The sequence below is a fragment of the Balearica regulorum genome, chromosome 20 (assembly GCF_011004875.1).
Source record: "Balearica regulorum gibbericeps isolate bBalReg1 chromosome 20, bBalReg1.pri, whole genome shotgun sequence".
NCBI classification, from domain to species: domain Eukaryota; kingdom Metazoa; phylum Chordata; class Aves; order Gruiformes; family Gruidae; genus Balearica; species Balearica regulorum.
In genome coordinates, this window is record NC_046203.1 from 3,785,973 (window position 1) to 3,806,639 (window position 20,667).

A 20,667-nucleotide genomic window follows, 5' to 3' on the forward strand; every position below is an offset into this window, starting at 1 on the left:
AGCGGAAGCAGAAATTACTGACAAGATTTAAAAAATAAAGCAAAGTACGGCTACATTTGCTCTTTGCTATTCCTCTTGATTTGTTTCCAACCTCATCAATACTACCAGTCAACATTCCGTTAACAAGGGGCATATAACTATACCGGCATCAGGCGGTTAGGGAGAAGGAACAGAAAGAAACTACGTTACAGTTTTCTATATCTATTTTGCTCTAAGGACATGAGGTACAATGGTCAATTCAGAAGCAAAAGTGCTGTATTATAGCACTGTAACTTCAATTGTATCCGAGTTCGGAAATTCTTAAAGCCAGAAACACACACATATGCATCATCGAGTAATAAAAATTGAGGGCCAGGACGACATACTTGCGAGCTTTGCAGGAGATTTTTTTTTTATGTAAAAAGAGAAACAATTTTATGAATTTTTCAAGATACTACGAACCAATCCCACTTGACTGACTTAATTTGAAAACAAGACTGTGCAGCGCTGGGGTGCTCAAGAATTAACTACCAAGTCTGAAAGAAAGGAGAACTAAGATCTCATTGTATATCAAAGTTAACACTGTAGCGATATTGCTTGCAGATGAAAACTATGCATATTTGCATGAACATTAAGCGACTGTTGTCTTTTTAAGGCACAAATAACATAACCTATTGTGGCAATAGCCAATCTAGTTAGCATGTGATGCACAATTAAAAACCTCCTTCCCGATTAACCCCGTGCTGCACAGTCAGGGCATTTAGATAGAACAAGTCTCAAAAACAAATTAAAGCACTCCATGTACCTCCATCCTTCTTCTCTGCTTCATCTCGAATGAGGGGGGATGTGAGTATCACCTTCAAAGTTAGCTTGGGCTCCTTTGTGTTACGAATAATAATAGCTGCCTCATTTACATGCTCCTCCACGAGATACTTCTCTTCTGTAAGTTTCTGAAAGTCACCAAGAAAGATTTCAAGAATCTCCCAATCAACTGAAAAGCTGCAGAATCTCTGTACTCGCATATGCCTCAACTAATGAGCAGCCTACAGGACACTGCAATAATAAGGCCTTGCCTCCCTCATTAAAACAAACAGAAAAACCCCAGTAACATGCTTAAGAAAAAAGGTCTGCAGCAAATTTAATGAGAACACTAAGTAGTTCCACCAAAAAAAAAATTTCCACTTTTTTAAAACTTTTTTTTTTTTATTAAAGACAGAAGCTGACTTTCATAGCTGCTAGCATGCAAAATACCACCAGCAACTTCTGTTCTTAATAAAAGAAACTTTGTTCTTAATAAATACACACTTCTTCAGTAACGCTGCCTCTAGATGTAAAAGCTCTCCATGCAGTATGACCAACTCAGCCGTAACTCAGTGCAGAGGGATGACAGGTTCCAGCACAGGAGCCACACCAGCTCACACAGTCCATGTACCGGCCATGAAGTATGACCACGTTCACCTTGGCCATCTCTTACCATCCCAAAGATATTCTCCAGACGCCCTACCAACAGAAATTTCACCACCTCTCCAAATAGTCCGTTCTGATTCTCAGCCACACACATAATTTAGATGACCCATTTTGCAATAAAACTGCCCCCTGCTAGAATTGCAATTGTTTCTCATCCTTCCTTTGGGAGCCATGCGAGATACTGAATCACTGTCCCTTTACAAATAACCATTAGTGCCTTAAAACTTACACCTGCATTCAGTCTTGACTTTTTTCCAAACCAGGTAATTTTAATTACGTGGTTTTCTAGGTGCTCATTCTCACTTGTCCGATTTTCTTCAACTTGTCCATCCAGCGCTCTCACTCCCCTTCCCCACAGCACTGGAAAATGGATGCAAACCAACAACTTCATTCAGTAATACCAACCCCAGGAGAGATGCCGGACAATGCCTGGAAAACCTGACCTTCCCCTTTCACACCAATCAATCGAGTGTTTTTTAAATTGTTTTCAATAAACTTTTTATTTCTTGCTTAGATTTCTTTTGTAGATAATACTGCAAAGTACCTTATAATTTGTTCCATTAACGTGCGTTGTATCAGAGTCACCTCAAGCGATCCGTATCTGCAGGTCTTTCGGTAAGTCCTTTGGGACCTCTCTCAACCTCCAAAAGCGCAAAGATAACCACAGACTGTTCCGAGTCCTAAAGCTATTCCTTGTGTTTGTGAGTTTGTTGCAGCAAGACCCTATGGTTAGAACATATCTAATGTATATTCTGACTTCTCTCCCTGTGCTCCTCCAGCTCCTTTACTGTTGGGATGAAAACGTTCAGGCATCTGCTCACTACTAGCCCTCAAAGCAGCAGCTGTTAACGCCTCTGCACTGCATTTGCTCTTTTTATGCAGTCATGTGGCTACACCTTCCTTCTCCTCCTGCATCCGATGCGTCTGCAGGACCTCTCGTTGTATTTTTATGCCCATGATAGTTGCAGCTTGTTTCACATGTCAGATTCCTCTTACGTCATGTTTTCCATAATCCTTTCCCTCACAATGCTTCCCCGCAGGACCTTACCTACTCGTCCCTTGAATGTATTGCAGTCGTCACATCTTTTAATTATGTCTGTTCTGTCGTTCTCACTTTTTTTTGAAGCATATGCTAACTTTTCTTATCTCTTTCAACCCTTCTCATCTCACACCTCACTACAAACAAGTAAAATTCACTCTTTACTACTTGATACATCCCTGTCATTTTCAAACAAGTGAAATTTACTCTTTACTACTCAGCAGATCCTTAGCATTTTCAGCCATGGATAGGGCCGCATCTGCAGGCACAACATTATCTCATTAAAACAAGCCCTTTATGTGACAAACGAACAGTGAGAACAAACAGCTGTCAGGAATGGTAACACACATTCCGTCTATGTGGAAATAAACACAAGGCAGGAGAGCGGATCAGGAGAAAAGCAGATCAGGTTTGGAGAGAGGCACTTGCAGTGGAATACTTGAGGGCACAGTTTCTCGGTCACAGTGTCTATCGGTCTGGAAGCTGGATGGATTATTCGGACTGAGAACTCTGGCAAAAAGGTATTATGTCTAGCTGCTTTAGAGAGACCAATATCAGCTGTGAGTGCTGCCTATGGGATGCCAACATCAGAATTAAATAGCCATAAATAAAAAGAATTATGAGCTCATGACTGACCATCACAGAGGCATTTATTTATCTTGGACAAGCCCAAGCGAAGCAAAGCAGCTGCAGTGTGGAACTTAAGGTTCAGGCAGGGGGATGGGGACAACACCACAGACTCACTCCATGCTCGAGCAGGGAAGATTTCCGGGACTGCAGTTTAGCTCACGTTAGTGGTTGGACCAGAGAGCAAACAGAAAGGTTATCTGCCACTAGTGGAAAACTGATGCACAAATAGGGATTAAGCAACAACAGGAACAAGATGTTAAATTTTGTGTATAGCTACTTCATGTCACCACATTAAACCATGTCACACACCCTAGATGTTGTCCTAGATCCAAAGTATATTTCTTCAGTCTATATCACTTGTCTTTTTCCCTGGACCAGATTCCAGCCTGTACTCAAACCTCGCGGTGCTATCAGCCATTGTTAGAGAACTACCCTAAATTAACTCACCTGAATTTGAGCTGGGAGATTGTCTTTAACTATACATAACAAGGTCTTTGTGGGTTTTTCTTTGCACATGAGAACCAGCTCCAGGTCCATATCATCTTTTATCAGCAAGCCCTTTGCAACCAAGCCAATTCTCATAACACCACACAAGGTCCGACCACCTTGATCCCTGAAAATGAAACAATTTGGAGTAATTAAAATGGTATTTCAGACATTCGAAATACTTGTATTATCCTATCACAGAGAGAAAATAAACGGATGGGACTGAATACTGTGCTATAGTGGTGTATCACTGACTAGACAATGAAAAGCATAGACTCTTTTTATGCAAATAGTTCCTATGAAAAAATTAATTGAAGCACGGATTTGCAATTCATATGAACACAGAAATTGCCTGGCTCAAGTCACAAAGATTCACAAAGCTCAAAAAAGCCCCAATTCACTATCTGCAGATCTACCACAAGAGTAGAATAATTAATCTAGAGGAGCGCTCTGACATAAATCCTGTTTTCAGAAGTGATCCGAGTTGTCTTTTAGTGACACTCTAACTTCAAACATGGCCGCACAGCTTTTCAATGTTTCTTTTGGTTGATCCATATGTTCAAACCTTTATCTTTAAATTATAGAACCAACTTCTGAAATTTTAGCCCATACTACAAACTGACATTTCAGGAAAGTTTCTAATTTCAAAAAGTCTTCCAGGCACAATTCCTTCAACAAGTCTTACCAGTGAAACCTACAGGAATAAAGCTCTGACTACTAGTTTTTAGTCTCCTGTTAAAGTTTAGGGGAACATTTAAGAGCCACAATGAACAATTTTCAAAGCAACATAAGAACACTTTGCGTTTTGAGTACTGAGAGAAAGACGGCAACAAAAAAAGAGTTTAGTAAGCTCAGATGGCTTAGAAGTATCAAGAAAAATGCAAGAAATGCATCAGTGACAGTTCAACACCAGCTACTGCCACATGCTGCATCTCACACCATGGCATGTCACCGTTACAACGCCCACAGAAGACATCATCACTAAAGCTGGTAAACCACCTCAGCCAGAAAGGCAGCATCCCCGCTGACATCATTCTTACCATCTGGAGGGATGGATGGGATATAAAACAAAAACACCCCAAAACAATCAAAAAACCCAAACCCCAAACCAGCCACACTGCGATTGAAGGCCATCAGGTAGATCCTAAGCTTCACTCAGAAGTATCTTCATGTAATAACTGTTCTGTCTTTATCTATGTATTTTAAATGGAAAGGCAGGAACAGATGCTTAAACAACAGACAGAAGCAAAGAAGGAATGACACAGAAAACAAAGCAACAATCTCAAACGAGTTACTATCCCTGGAACAGCCAGAAGCAAACTAACAAAAACTCTTCCAAAAGTAAACAACATCTCAACTTCCACCCTGGAACTACGCTGCTTTAACAGTACCTGGATGCAAACACGTGAGAAAACGTGGGACTCCTTTAGATGTGGTTTGTAACTAGCATAAAGATATTTTAAGTTATATATTTTTCTACAATGTAACCCCCTTTTAAGCTTGTAAAGTGAGTAGTAAAATCATTTGTCCCAAACAAATGCATGAATACACAAACTATTTTATATGTATAAATAATACACTGATGTTTACAAAAACTGTACTCTAAATTTGTAACAGACCACAAGCATAAAAAATCCAGACGTGTGAAAGCAAGTCTATCCATTTGTCTCAAAAGCATTTACTGCAGGCTTGGATTTTTAAAAAAAAAAAAAAAAAAAATAAATTAAGTGGTTTGTTGTTGTTTTTTTTTTAAGAATCCTTTCTGTGCCTATTTTACTCACATCAGAAGACACCTAAAAATGTCACCAGTAATGCTGGGAAGTCACCAACAAAATGTACATCGCACTGCATATCAAGAAAGATTGTTCTTCAGCAAAACACTGAGCTCAAATAGCTTCCTCGAGAAGATGACAAAACTTAATCGTCCACCTGTGGAGAAGCAGCCTATCAATCCACTACAATTATCTTCTGGCATCAATACAATCACATTATCTTAAACCAATTTATACATTAATTTATGTAAAAATATTCATGATTTTAAGTATTTTGCTATTTCTATTTGAATACATTTCACACCAGAAAAAGTGACATATCACAGCTCGGCCTTACGCAAGTGATCCGACTTGTGTCTATTAAATATTTATTAGGGAACAGAGAGAGCCACAGGCATTAGAATGAGGGACCATTTCTGTATTTGCTTTGCCTGGGCTATCACACAACGGTCCGCACACTGCTGAACGTTTCCTACGTGGATCAGTGCACTCCGAGTAGGTGGTGCTGCATTAAACCTCATGCAGAGTAAGTGGCTTCTTTCAATAGCTCCCAAGTCCACAACCTTATCTTAGAGAAAAATCAAAGCTTAAACGGTAAGGAAGAAACCTGTGGAAAACCACTATGAATCCTCAAGGAATTTTCTGTAGAATGCCCAGCACTGTTGGGACACCAGATCAAGCCACGAATGCTTTCTGCTCCTCCCAGCCAGACAAGCTTCCTCAGTTAATTTCTTGTTTCTAAATTGAAGTACATTCAGACAGTGAGGTGCAGCTGGGCATCACACCTCATTTCCTGAATGCTACTCTAAAAATTTATGAGACTTGGAAATAACTAAGAATCACATTATTATGATAAAATAAGAAGCAATATTTCACTTTTGAATTTTCGTATGTCATTATGCATTTAGGAATAACTGATAAAGACAATGGTAATCACTGTCACTTTCACACTAAGCCAGTAAACTATATTTTCAGTTTACAAACTGATACAGCCTTCCCGATTCAGTTAGATCTTCCTCCATTACTTGCACTGAATCATATCTTACTCCAGAAGTATACAATACACAGGGTCTGTATTTCCAGCTGTTTCTGCTAGAGGAGGCTATACTTCCATCATCCCAAAATGTGAACAACTTAACCAGGACAGCAAAAATTAAGAGAGGCCTCACAATAAACCTTTCACTGCCACAAAAGGTGTCAGAAAACATAACAAATATATATGAAAAGGAATATGCTTTATCAGCTTTAGATCAGACCTTGGCTGGGCAAAGTCCACATAGCAGCAGACCTTCTTAATATTCCATGCCTCGTTGGAAAGGAAATGGAAAGAGCCCTTTGACTACACCTCTAGTGCAGGTTATGCTACTGATGTAACCAGGTTAAGTCCCAAGAAGTTCAGCGAGCGGCTGTGTGGTGTTGAGCTGCCTACCGGGGTTCAACCACGACAATAACGGAAGGTAACAGATCCTTAGAAAAATTAGTTTGCTGGATAAACAATAAGGTTTACAAAAATAATTTTTTATGTATTAGACTGAAGGAGCCTCTAAGCTACGCGACTGTGGATTTGCATTTGTGTGTTACAGGGCCATATGTTTGCTTATAATTTCTGAAAGGTTTGTCTGCTAAATTCACCTTCACAACATCACAGTAAAATAAATAACGAAAGGGAGAGCAACTGCTGCCCACACTGGGCTTACTAGTATTCCCTGCACACACCCTACGTGCTCCCACCTCAAAAATATATCCACTTCCTTCTATGAACATTCTTATGCAACAGAATCAAGTAACACTACGACTCCTGTTTAGAAGGAAAGGGACCCATTCAGAGCAGTACAGTAACACATTATGAGGCTCAACTCACTCACTTGGCATTGCTTTCTGCAGCTTCCTCCTTTGCTTCCACATCACCCTCACATTTTGTAGACTTGTTCTTTTCATCCATCCAGTCAGAGACATGTTTAAGGGCACATTCTACTGTTGATACCATATTCTGGACAGCTTCAAGTTCCTCTGGAGATGGATAAATGGTTGAATGTTTCACCATTACATGGCGGTCATCATTAGCAAAAGATCGGATAGATCTCTGTTATGAAGTGGGAAACAGGGGGGGAAAAAAGAACAAAAGTTATTGGATTATCAATAGAAGGACATTGCCTGAATGGGAATCCTCCCTGACACAGGTAGGAAAATGTTTTATGACAACCACTGTATACAATCATGCGGGAGTGATTTCTTATCTTTATTTAAATATATTTTAAAAAGCAGGCGAACTAATTAAGCTGGTAAAATATATAAGGCCTTGGGTGGGTTATATGGCACCTTGTATTTGATACCTAAATTCAACTCTTCTAGAGTCCTTTTATTGGCTACTCAAAGGAATAGGCACATGTGGAGCGCAGATTGTGTTTATGTCTACCAGGCACATCTGGAGTAGAGGTTACGTTTATGTCTACTTTAGGATGAGATAAATTGTGCTTCAGAGGTGCATTTCCCCACCCACCCACATGTGACTACAGAAGTTTAGGCTACTATCTCAGATTAGCTGCTACAGACATCTAAAAATGAAGCAAGCTGAATTTCATCTTTTGTTTGGTACGTCCACAGTAAGTGGAAGTTGTGACATTGTGCACGCTAGTCACAAACCAGAAAAAGGGAGAACTTAGGTCTGGGACTAGACCTAACTCCATACACCCATATACAGCCATGGTGGATACAAAATAGGGTGCAGACCTGCAGTACGCATTACTCTGTTTGCGATGGCTAGAAATGGAGTTTCTACATCCTTGTCCTTTCATGACTCCCTCCCCAAAATCTTTTTCTCATTTGCATTGTTTTTCTCACTTCTCCCTGCCCTTCCTCTACAAGCTTCTCTTTGAGAAGATGTCATGGTTCGGCTGGCTAGGTATGAGGTCAGAGTGCTGAAGCAGGGGACAAAAAAAGACCCTGAGTTTCATTCCCAGTTTTGTTAAGCGTCTCTGACTTCCCTCATCCTTTGACTAGCTGGGTTTTGTTTATTTAGATTAAGCTTTGAAGTCAGTGAGAAATCATTTAGACCCCGATCTTGCCTGAAGGACCTACATCTCATGGAGAAACAACCTGTGAGCAGTAGTACTGAGACAAAGAGGGACTTCCCTGCCCTGGAACACTTGCAGGACTTAAGGAGTTCCTGAATTTCAGGGATTTGCGTTGGCTTGTGCCAACCTTCAGCAGCTGGATAGCTCAGGGCAAAGAGAAAAACCGAAAGGTAAAGCCTCATTTGGTGAGAGCAGACTGGGTAAAGCACAGGGAAGGGAGGGCAGACAAGGGGAACATGGAGAAGATTCCTATTTTGTACAAGGCGTTTATTCTCTCCAAATACAACTTTGCATATTCTGGAAGTGCTGAGTGCAGCCATCTCTTCTCAATTTATGCTAGAGACAATGGCAACACACCTTAGAATGAGACAATTAAATAGCCATTCCCTTATTACTTTTTTTACTGCTGCCGATGAAGTCATAGGCAATACACACTGCTGCAAGAGGCTTAGCAAACTGTACAGGGATTTACAAAGGCATGAAAACAAGGATAAATACAAACGGCTAAGAAAAGACTGAAATAATTTCTTTAAAAAATGAAAGAATAGGAAGAGATTAGCGTGCTAATTAAAAGAGTTTGCAGTGAAACTCAAAAAGTCCTGAGTGATATCGTTGAGGAAGGTAAACTTAGTGGTTGGCTAACCTGTGCCAGGAAGCCTACGGTTTCCCACACACCACCCAGATGAGACTTATTTGATCTAAACAGTAACCCAGACCATCTGCGATCACAGCACAGACCTCTGGCAAGAACAGCTCTAAATCTTGCTCTCTACAGATACATCAATCACTGCTGAAAGCCTCCCAGAACTTGGAATCAACCAAAAATCTCTGTTCCTCCTACATACTAAATACTTTAGGTTTCCCTTTCACCCCTACTTCATGGGTTTGTAACAGTACGCACTCTTAGAGACAAAAAGGGCCTCTGAAAGAACTCAAAGGCCTCTGGGTTTAGTCCTTGTTAAGGAACTGGTCCTGATTTCCTGGCTCACTGCGTTCACTAGGTCCCTGCCATCAGAGGTTGATGTGACATCATTCCTTTCCTAACTTTTGTGCTCCTATCCAGACAGACAATTCAGGAGGTAAATGAAACTCATCAGTCAGGGCCTGGTATTATCCCCAGTACCTTCACAGGTTGCAAAATGCTTCCAGGAGGTCCCTCTGGTGGCTTATCCGCAACATGGATACAGAAAGAAGCTGCAGTTCAGCAGTGAAAACTGACAAACTGGGTTTATTAATTCACCCTCACCACCTCTTTTCTCATGAATTATCAATTAGGAAAAACAGTCAAACAGGAACAAATTAGTAACTCCTAAATTAGAAGACATTTGCTTTCTTTTCTAATGAAGAGGGACTGACAGGATCAATTCTTCATTACAATTTAGGCCAAAAATAATAGCAAAATAGGACACTATTTAAAATACGATATATTGACAATTCTGCTTTGTCAAGTGTTCTTCCTCCCTTTGTGCTCTGTAACAGGTAAAGCTCTCATCTTAAGTCTTTGGGTTTTTTTTTAAAATATAACTATAAACACAGCCTATCAGCAGCAATCAGCTACGCAAACATTAGAGAACTGTATTTAAAAATTATTGCATTTATTCTCATTTCCATTCTCTCAGTAATAACCTTATTGGACTTAAAAATATACAAATATGCTTAAACTGCTCTCCAAAGGTATTTTTTAGGAACTGGGTAGGTTTATTGCCTTTTTGTGAACACATCTTCAGAATCTTACTATTGCAATACTTCATACTTGCACAGCTTTACAAATTCAACATCTCAGGCATTCCCAATTTGCAACCAATACCAGGCAAATTAGAAATGACCCCTCATTTAAACAATATACACCATGTATATTTGACTGCACACATTTCATCTATGCTATTAACAAAGCATGGATAGAACCACAATCAATCAGCTTTTCACACACACAAATATGAGTAATCAGCACTTGCTTTTGTGAGGAAAAGGTAGAAGGGAAATATCAGCATTTGGTTATGCAATCTGCAAGTTCAAGGTCACCCGTGCTGTTTGCTAAAGCTTGCTAATGCCAGTTTTATTAGAAAACCTTATGAGCATCCCCTTCGTTCATATTTAATAATTCATGTAATGCAGGCTCAGAAGACAACTCTCTGGTTTTAAGAGGCTGACAATATATCAAACCTCATTTGCTTTGCTCAAAGCATGCAGTACCGTCTCTAATGTAGTGCAAGGTCAGAAAATCCCCTCACTCTGGTTTTATCAGGCCCCACGCAAGACTGTCAGCAGAGAATATTTTTAATGCAACCCTATGAAAGATGACAAATACCTACCATGGTTTGTTAGTGTTTCAGCTCTCTCTCCCTCCCTTTCTCCTTTTCCCTCCTCCTTGGTGTCTTTGCTAAGCACTGTTTTGCCTGACAGAACCTCTTCATAAGCCTCTCAGTCCCTTGACAGCTCAAGAGTTCATACAGCCAAGATGCTCTGGGAGTCACTTCCTGTAATTCACCTGCAAAGAGAGAAACAGCTTGAAACAGAAGAAACGGCATGTTAATTCCAATAAGTGTTCAATGCAGCACATTAAGCCAAACCACTGATTAAAGCAAGGAGGCTTCAAGATGGGGAGGCAGTCACCGAACCATTTATTCCTGAACAACGAGCAGATGTCACTGTGGAAAGCAACTTTTCGTAATGTGCCCACACGTACGTAACGACTTTCCCATGCCAGTTAGAGCTTATCTCAGTGTGGTTTGTCAGCCACCTGGCAACCTAAGTTTCTGATACGAGGAATACAGAAAATCCAACGCCTCAGATATGCTTTATGTGAAACCAGCTCAAGAAGTCTCTATTTTTAGGTCGCATGCACATTAGGAATCAAACACACTATATTTAATTATCAAAAAGTAATTATCTGTTGAAATCCCCAGTGCAGCCCTCGATCCTGAATGTGCCAGATGCTGTACAACAAGAACTAAGACTTCAGGTGGCAATAACTCTAAGTTGTTATGTTAAAAAAAGACAAGCGCATTATAACAAACTGAAGACATAAGACTTGTGAGAACGTTCAGCTGAAATCATCCACACCGCCTTTTCTGCCCTTGCACTGCTTTTCACAGCACACAACATTTAGAAGATCCTGCAAGAGCAGTCATCTTATACTAAACCAGGAAACAAGCACCAGCACTGGCAGCATAAGGAACTGCAAATAAACGCTCTGTAAGACAAGAGCGGAGCAGAATAACAGAGCAGGTAACGCGAGAGAGGAAAGCAAAAGCTTACTGCAGAGCAAGACACTCTGGTACTTGCAGAAAACTCCTGTTTTCCTTTCACTGCACATATTGTTGCATCAGCTTTTCAGGAACGTTTTGAAGCAATTGGAAACCCAGTCAGTAAATTTCTGCAGACACACACACACACTCAAATGTTTTCCTCTTCTCCTGTATGCCGATCCTCCTTCTCTAGCAATATGTTGCATATTGTCTGTCAGAGAATCCTGACATTGTTAGAGATTAAAAGCACGTTTGGCAACAGCAGAGGGATAGGCAAGATGACTTGAAAGCTCAGTAGATGCTTAAACCTCAGGGGTGTGGCAGGGAATAACTAAAATGTTGCATCCCATAGAGATTTGAACATGCCAGGGGAGAGGCAACAACAAACCCTGCTTCACCATTTTCCTAGGTAAGTAGAAATGAAGCAGGTTTATGGGACCAATAGCTTTGGCAGCAAGTGCCTAATAGCTGTTTGTATCTCACACTGCTGAATTCGGGGTGTAGAACTAGGTAAAACAAAAAGCAGCCAGGCAAGAACAGAGCGCAGGGGCCTGTCTGCTCCAGCAGCTAAAGATTGCCAAGGAAGAAACCCCAAGAGAGTTAAATGCAGTCATACTATAAATACTCAGGAAAAGCAAGCTAATGAAAACCCTGAAGGACCTAACATCACAAAGGCTATATACCCTACCAAGGTTTATTGAGACTCTACCAAATTGCTTCCCAGAAGTGAACAAGGAATGGAATGTTCTTTCACAGGACCAGATTCTTCTCAAGAGATCCTGAAAGCCAAGCAGGGGCAGCTGGGAGGAAAAATAAGCAGAGATTACTGCTTTGGCACTATTTATTCTATGAGCTAGTCATAAGCTCTTCCACACTTCATAGCCTTTCACCATCTCCAGAAGCAACCAGAGTCTTTACGAGGTCTTTTTGTTTTGCTTTTCTATAATAATACACTTTTTGAGTCAGCAGATGGCAAGCTAGAGAGACTTGTTTCCAGATCATCTATCTATTTCAAATTAGATCTCTCTTCAAACTAAATTCCAGCTATCTTCACATGCTCTTCTTCCCTGTGACTCCTACATTTCACATTTTCAGTTTGCTATCTTCTCTGGTAACTGTAACTTGGCAATTCCAGGCGGAGAGAAGGGCACTGGAACGTGTTGCTGACTTCAGCATATGCCCAGTGCAACGTCTCTAGACTCCAAGCAGCACTCCAGCCTGGCCTCCCTCCGAAGACTACTGCAAGCTGTTGCTTATCAGCTTGTACAGTGTATTGAGAGCAGATGGACAAAGATAGCTGGCTGAGCAAATTCTGGTGCTTCAGTAAATTGCTGAGCAGACTGCTGTCTAGAGGGCAAGTCTGCAAACTACCTCACAAGCTCTGGAAACAAACATACCTCAGGGTGCCATTTGGGATGTGCCGAGGGCTTTTCAGTGTTCTTTGAAAACCTGAAACAGACTGAGAGTGTTTCACAGCTATGGGGGGGTTAATCTACTGGACAGACGAAGCAAAACCAACAACACCTCTCAATACTCTGCCTTAAGCTGGTAGTAACCATCTTGTTTTCAAGACAGGTTCAAGTCTCAGTGACAAGTAAAAGTTGTTGGATGAAGGTATTTACGAGTTTGAGTCTACCTGCCCTTTTTCTCAGCAGTGAATGACTGAGGTCAGGGCATGTACAGCTGAATTACGAAGGGATCTTTATTACAAAACTCAGAAAGCTGGGAAAAAAAATCCTGAAAGTTGAGTTGAAGCTGATATACGACGTCTTTCCAGTCATTAGCATCCTAAGAATATTTCACAGAAATGTGAACAGGAGTGAAAACTTAATATAGTTCAGATTTTGAGAGGAAATTTTCAACAAAAGCACTAAACAGGAGGGAGTTTACTATAAAAGCGCAGACACAATATACAGAACAAAGTACATTTGACAGCATGCAGAATTAAATTAAGGAAAACTAAAATCAAATCTGCTCCAACCATATGGACTAAGGCAGCAGAACATAGCTCAGCACCAAACATATCAGAAAGCGTTATGTGAAGTGAGCAGCAATTCCATAAATCCAGCAGTCTCATTTTACTACCAGGCTATAGCAGGATATTTGTCCCTGCATCCTCAGGGAAGGAACAGCTGATGCCCAGACTAAAAAACATGGTATTAAAATGCATGGTTGTCTTACCCAGGGGCTGCCACCCACACTGGCAAGAAAATGTCTAGGAAGAGCTACCAAGACCTCGGTGACCTTGAGAAAGTCACTTTACCTCTGCACCATGTGGCCCTAAAGCATAAAACAAGAGTAAATACTTGCTGTCTCCAAACCAGGTCACAAAGGAGCCGAGTCGAGTCTGCAATGTGGTTTAAAGTCACTGGGGATTTGACACATTAGAAATGTTATTAAAACACCATGACAGTCTAACAATGTTTCCATTAAACATCCCATCCTTCACAGAGGAAGTTTATGCTTTGGCACAAGACAAACAAGGAAAAGAATTTCAGATGAGGCCTTTGTAGTAGGAATATTCCTGCATCTGGCAGTTGTGCTCCCAAGAGACAGACATTTAAACAGCCAGAAGTAATGAATATGCTTAGCTACCTTTGAGCGTTTGTGAGCAGAAAAGTGAAAAAGGAGAAACGGGTACTCGCACTCCATGGGGGCTGAAATGTAACATCGGAATCAGGGAGCTATAAGCTTCTAAAAAGGAGATGTGAACTATGTCGGCATCCTGACATCCCCTCGCAGCAGGAGTGGTACCTTGCACGAAGTGTTACTACTGGTGCAACAGAGAAGAGGAACCCAGGGTCACTGGACTCCAGTCCTCCAAACCCCCACTTCAACGAGCTGCTCTTTAGGCACCTGGCCAGGCCAAGCAGAACACCATGAAAATTGGGTTTAAATGATACATCAAGGTGGCATATGCCAACAATATTCATCTGAAGCACTACAAACACCCTCCACCCTCCTAATCTACCCTTATACCAGTATCTGCCCATGAGAACCGCAGTTCACAGTGTACACCACCCTAAGATCACCCAAAGTTTAGGTTAACAGAGCAGCAAGGACAACTAAGGTCGCTAATAACAAACCAGTGAGTATCTAACATAGCCTGAGGTGTATCAGACACAGTAATAGAAAAGAACTGGAATTTCTATCCTTTTTTGTTACCTGTAAAAGTCAGAGTAAGAGGCTTGCAGCTTTAAATTGGAAGTTTATTTTAACTTCTGCTTTGCATTCAGGAGACAGGTAATTTTTTCGTCACACCGCACAAAGTGTTGCTGAAAATATGTTGTGTTTTTCTGCAGTATAATTTTATTGCTGGCCTTCTGCCAACAGTCTTTCTGGCAGCATCTCCCACAGTTGGAAACTGTGTATCTGGGTCAGAAAAGACAAGCCGCTTTTCAGAACAGCTCAATACATTTGGCAGAGATGCTGATATTGTAATTGAACTCTTTCAGCAACTCTTTTTATGATGTACCCAGACACCAAACAAAACAAGATCTGCAATGTTGATTAATGTCAAAATAACTGACAGAGAAATATCAAAATAGTTTCCCCTCATGTTAAAAGTATCAACAAACTGAGCAGAACAGATAAGAAATACAATTCATGAGGATTCAATGAGGAGGATGGGGCAGAGAAATCTGCAAAGTATGACTGACCTGCTGCTTCTGCAGATATTTAATATTTTAAATCTGAACTCCCTGTACACTGTACAGAACTGCTTTCTCCATTCTTCACCACCGTATGACGAGAAATCCTTGCCACTCACAACCATATAAACATTCTGTAAAGACCTGCAATTGTAACACTGGAGTACATTTAATAAGACTCAGGCTGCTTCCAACAACCTGGAGACTGTATATCATAGGAGTTTTATTATTTTCCAAGTAATGCATTTCCTGGCAAAGTCGCATCTGGGTTAGCCTTTAGAAGACCGGAATTTTCCAGCCAAATGAATAATTACAAAGCAACACTACAGTTAAAAGCTGGAAAGGTACTTCCTCTGGCAAATTCTTACACTTCATACAACAAATACTTGATTCTAGTATTACTCCTGCCTGCTCAGTCCTCGCATTTCGAGAAAAGGCTCCTGTGCTGAGAAATCTCTTAGGAGCAGAGCAGCCTCTGTCAGGCAGCCCCACAGCCAGCTTTAACAAGTGCTAGAGACAGGCGAGGCACATACTGGATAAACAGGTCTAGAATCATGGCACCTTGACCACCAGAATGGAGGAATCCAAGTCATCTCCCAGGGCCCAGGGCTCTGACAACGCTCAGTGCAAGGGAAGCAGCTGCCCACTTCTCAGCGTGGAGGAAGGTACTGAAAGAGCTCGTGGAGAGAATTCAGCTGCGCCAAGGAGGACAGGTGTGGACAGAGAACTTGGGGACCCTTGGATCAAAGATGCAATAAAGCACTTCCAACTGAAGCTGAGTGAACACATGGATTGCCCTCCAGATTATAGAGCAAGGAATGGAAAAACAGCCAAAATAGATCACACTGGTGAAGTAATTAAAGAAGTTGAAGAATTAAAGCCAAACAATCAGTTAATCTAGATTAATGTATAAGGTAAAAGGAAACGGGAATGTGCAGAGCATAGCTCATATTTTTAGGTCCTGGAAAGGGGGTGAAGATGGTCTAAGGGGAAATCATCACTAGCCTAACAGGAAGGTTAAAAAAGGAACACAGAGGCACAGTGTGAGCATATATGTGGTCATTTGAAGAAGAAAATGCTGTATTTTATAAACCACACCATCTAACCTCAGAAAGAAATATACATTAGTAGAAATAACTGCAGATATCAAATTATAATGTATACCAAAGACAAATAATTTTGGAAGGAATAGAAATCCTTCTCCTTTAGGATTTAGGCTACTATTGACTACTGAGGACAGGAAGATATACCACCAAACTCACTAAGTGGTCTTCAGAGCAGCACACCAGTTGCAGTCGTCAAGGTATTTTTTTACATCTATCTCTCAAGATTTTCAGATGGCCTCATGTTCTCCGGCACCTGCACAATACCCAGCACACCAGTCACTGCTAGTGCTATGAAGGGTCTCTAATGAAATAATATTGAAAATGCCTTCATCTCTTGATATGGGTGTCAACATGTAAGACTGAGTAGACAGACCAAGTGCAAAAAAGAATTAAAAGCTGGCTGTTGACACTTAAATCACAAATTGACACAAATTGAACATTAATAGTTTAATGTATTTCCTGCTCAACTAATCAGAAACATCCAAAACTGAATTGCCTGTAAAACTGAGCACTACAGAAAACAAAACATCTTAAAGGGAGCACTTCTTTGCAGGTGTCTTAAAAAAATAAAATAATAATAATAAAAAATTACAGATTAGACAGTACATAAATAATTATTAGCAAAGTATTCATTTGAGACAAGGCAGAAACCACCACTGGATTCTCAGTTTCTGTGAAATGTTAAACTGATTCCTAACTTTTAACATCCCAACGTAGGCATTCCTGCTCTTCGGCTAAATGGGACATTGGAAACCTGATGCTACTTTGCAGTACACACCAGTTTGTGAAGCAGTCATAATTTGACATCCACACTCAAAATCATCTGAAATTCATAAAACAGACTACATTGATTTACAGTTGAAGAATTGACTAAATTAATGAAAAGGATTACATTACACTGAAATGACACTCACCATCTGCAATGTCATTTTTCCAGAGACAGAGCTGGTTTAAGCAAAATTCTGGATCTACGCCTGAAATTACATCACATTCTCCAAAAGAGAATCACAGTTCTACCTCCTCAACCACACAGTGCAGTTTAGTGCCATGCTGGGCTTCTCACCACCCAAGCCTTGTCCTATACTCGCATCCCAACACTAAAGCTTTGTAGACCTTCCTAAACACCTTCCGTATCATTTGTGTCCACTTCCTTACCTGTGAGGCTTTCTTTGCTCCAGAACCATAGTAGGAAGCAGCCACAATGTTTAAGAGATTAAGAACAGGGACATTCCTTCCCTAGCACCCTTCAGCTTAACTGAAATAGCTGCAGTGCCCCAGTTTCTTTCCTGCTGTGATTCATATCCCATGGCTGCAGCTACCAACCAACTACATTTGACACGCACACCCAGGATGGGGACAAGGCCAGCAAGATGTCATTCTTCCACCCAGAAGTGTCTTCTATAGAGCTGTGAGGCCAAAGGCATACACATGGAAAAGGCTACAAATCATGGCATTCCCTCCCTATGTTGGTAATAAATAAAATTGTTAAAAGGTAAAAAAAAAAAAAAAAAAAAAGGCACTGACTGAAGAACAAACTGTCCTACAGTAAAACTAGATCTGCTTGTATTGGTGGGTTGCACTTTTCATCAATTCCATGAGGCAACAGCATAACACGTTTGCTCTACTAGCTGTTCTGCATCTCAAGCTAATACTTATCTTGGTAATTAGTAAGATGAAAGAGAAAAGCAGCACAGATCCTAAACCTCTGTGTTGTAAATAAAACAAATTTAGCAATTCTTTCTTACAAGTAATACAATGTAAATAGTGTATCTGCAATTCACATTTTTCTAATGTTTACACAAAGTTTCAAAGTATAAGAAGTTTTTAAGAATAAATGCTATCCTTTTCACTAAAATTTCAGCATCCCTTAAAGGCAAAATTTAAGCAACAGTTTCTCCCTTAGAATTTCTTCCCTGATGTCAATATGTAAAGAAGCTGGCATTTTCAATATTGCAAATCCACACTGGCTACTGTGCACATCTGCCTTTCAGCCAGTTTAAACATTCATGACTCTCCACTTAAATGCATTTTCTAGTATGTCAGTCTTGCTGCTTCAATGACTTTTTTTTTTAAATTAAAGAGAGAAGATTTAAAAGGATCTGGAAGAGAAGACCACTGGACTCTACAAGTATTGTGCAAAGAGCTCTTGTGCTCTCAGTTAACACACATCTTCCATCAGTCTTTTACCACACTTTAGTTCCACTATGACTACTAACAAGTTCAGGTTAATTTTTTACTTCTGTCTAATTGGCTATTTTGTCAAAGAACATCTTGTCAAAGGTTCTAGGTTACTAAAAGCTTATTTAAGGGGTTTTTTTTTTCTTGCCATCTCTCTTCCATCCAACACTGTTATTTTCAAATTGTTTCTCTGTTATTCTCCTGTGTCTTAGATTGTTATTTCCAGGGAAGTCTGAAGCTCAATGTCACAACATGTCATGCCGCAGAAGCAACAAACCAAACCAAAACAAAAATCTGAAACAAAATCTGCAACTACGATCTTAGGCTGTTTTGGAAACAAAACCCTCCTCTTCTAAAACACTCTTCCCTCATGGTGCTGCAGCCATGACCCGTTCGGGAGCAGGATTAGGGCTGCTGCACCACTCAGCTCACTGCAGCCTTCGGCAGGCACAGCACCCTCAGCAAAACAGAATCTGCAATTTAATTAATGAATTTCTTCCATGGGACTGACTTGAAATTGATTTTATAAGTCATTCACACAAAAAAAAAAAAAAAAAGAGGGGAAAGGGGGATTTTTAGTAGAATTCTTTCTAAAAAGCACATTCCAAAAAACCCCAGTATTCAACACCAATGAATCAGTGTTAGTAATGGAAGTATCCAGAGTGAGAAGAATGGTAAAATACTATCTGCCAGGCAGAAGCTACTGAATTTGATTCAGAATATACTGCAAGAACCCCTACAACAGAAGCAAAGGGGACATCTCTCCAGGGAAGAATACCCTGGCTGCCACCAATTTTCAGCCTCAGAACACAATTATTTACTTCAAATGCACGATAACTCTACCAACAGATTTGAATTAGTTTACTTAGGCATGAAAGCTAGCAACAACATCCGTAACTAAAGTAAAACACACCACCACACCAACACGTTAGGTGGCAGAGAAAGAACCATCGACCTGACATTAGTGACTTAAGTCCACTAATTATGTCTTGAACAAGATTTTGTAGTAGGAAGTCCTAGCTTGGCTAAAAGGAAGAAAGAGCCACAAACATATTTAGAGATTTACAAAACTAATATAAAAAAAAAATCCTATTTCCCTGGAAAACCATAAGAGTCTAAAAATATTTTATATTGGCTTAATCCAGCATCTTCTTGCCTCAGCAGATCTACGGCGCACGCACGTGCTGTCAGATCTGCCAACTTCAGTTGCAAAACTCATCTATTATTCTTCTCTCCAGTCAGCACAGCACAGCTAGCTATGTAAAAGGGGAGGGGAAAGAAAAAAAAAAAAAAAAAGGAAGAAAACTTTAGCAGGGACCATCAGTAGTGGCAATGCTCAGTTTGAAGACCATAAGCTAGGTTGCAAAATTTATTTCTCAGTGTAAATTATATCTGTCAATCTCATCCTTAGGAACTTCTTGACATGAGTAATGAATTCTGCAGTCTTTTTTGTTGGCTTATTTTTAATATGATATTGAAATTTAAAAAGTTAGCAAAAATTATGTTTAGGTTCCTGTAGCACTATATTCTCCAATGTCTTTGGAGAACATAATTGTGTAAGTAATTGATCTTGAGAAGTTACATTCAATCTTTTTTATCTTTTGAATTTCAAATAAAATCAGGGGTTGGGGGGAAAGAAGCTATCAGTATAAATCTGCCAATCCCACCGGGATGTCATTTTTAAGAACATGGACACAACTTGGCTGGTTTGGTCTCTTAAGTTTCATGTAGGGCTAGTAATTAGTTTAACCTCTCGTTCATAGATAATGAAGTCATTTCTAGTGTGCCACTTTACTCACAACAGCATGAAAGACACTTCTAGTTCATTTGTTACTAGAAGGCTTCTTCAGTCTTTGCTCTTCACCACTGTGTTCTTTATATCAAGTAATCAACATCATACCTTGTTCTCCCTGTCAACATTGAGCAACACATCTCTGAACAGCAAAATACAGGGCTATGATCAACATCAGCGTCTTGGAAGCAATATGCTTGCCACAAGCCACAGGAACCCGCTTTTTAGTGAGTTTGTGGAGGTTAA

The 20,667-nt window shown here is 40.3% G+C and overlaps 1 protein-coding gene across 10 annotated transcripts in view; it reads right to left on the reverse strand.

Moving 5' to 3' along the window:
- STRBP (spermatid perinuclear RNA binding protein) overlaps positions 1 to 20,667 on the reverse strand; it is a 64,917-nt gene that overhangs the window by 28,214 nt on the left and 16,036 nt on the right. For 9 of the 10 annotated variants that reach the window (XM_075772411.1, XM_075772409.1, XM_075772414.1 and 6 more), the window contains exons 2-5: positions 10,760 to 10,935; positions 7,239 to 7,456; positions 3,563 to 3,728; positions 785 to 929 (exon numbers count right to left, since the gene is read on the reverse strand). In XM_075772411.1, coding sequence (XP_075628526.1) covers positions 785 to 929; positions 3,563 to 3,728; positions 7,239 to 7,456; positions 10,760 to 10,762 — 532 coding nt within the window. In that variant the 5' untranslated portion in view covers positions 10,763 to 10,935. The remainder of the gene's footprint in view (positions 1 to 784; positions 930 to 3,562; positions 3,729 to 7,238; positions 7,457 to 10,759; positions 10,936 to 20,667) is intronic. The other variant, XM_075772412.1, reaches the window with a different exon arrangement.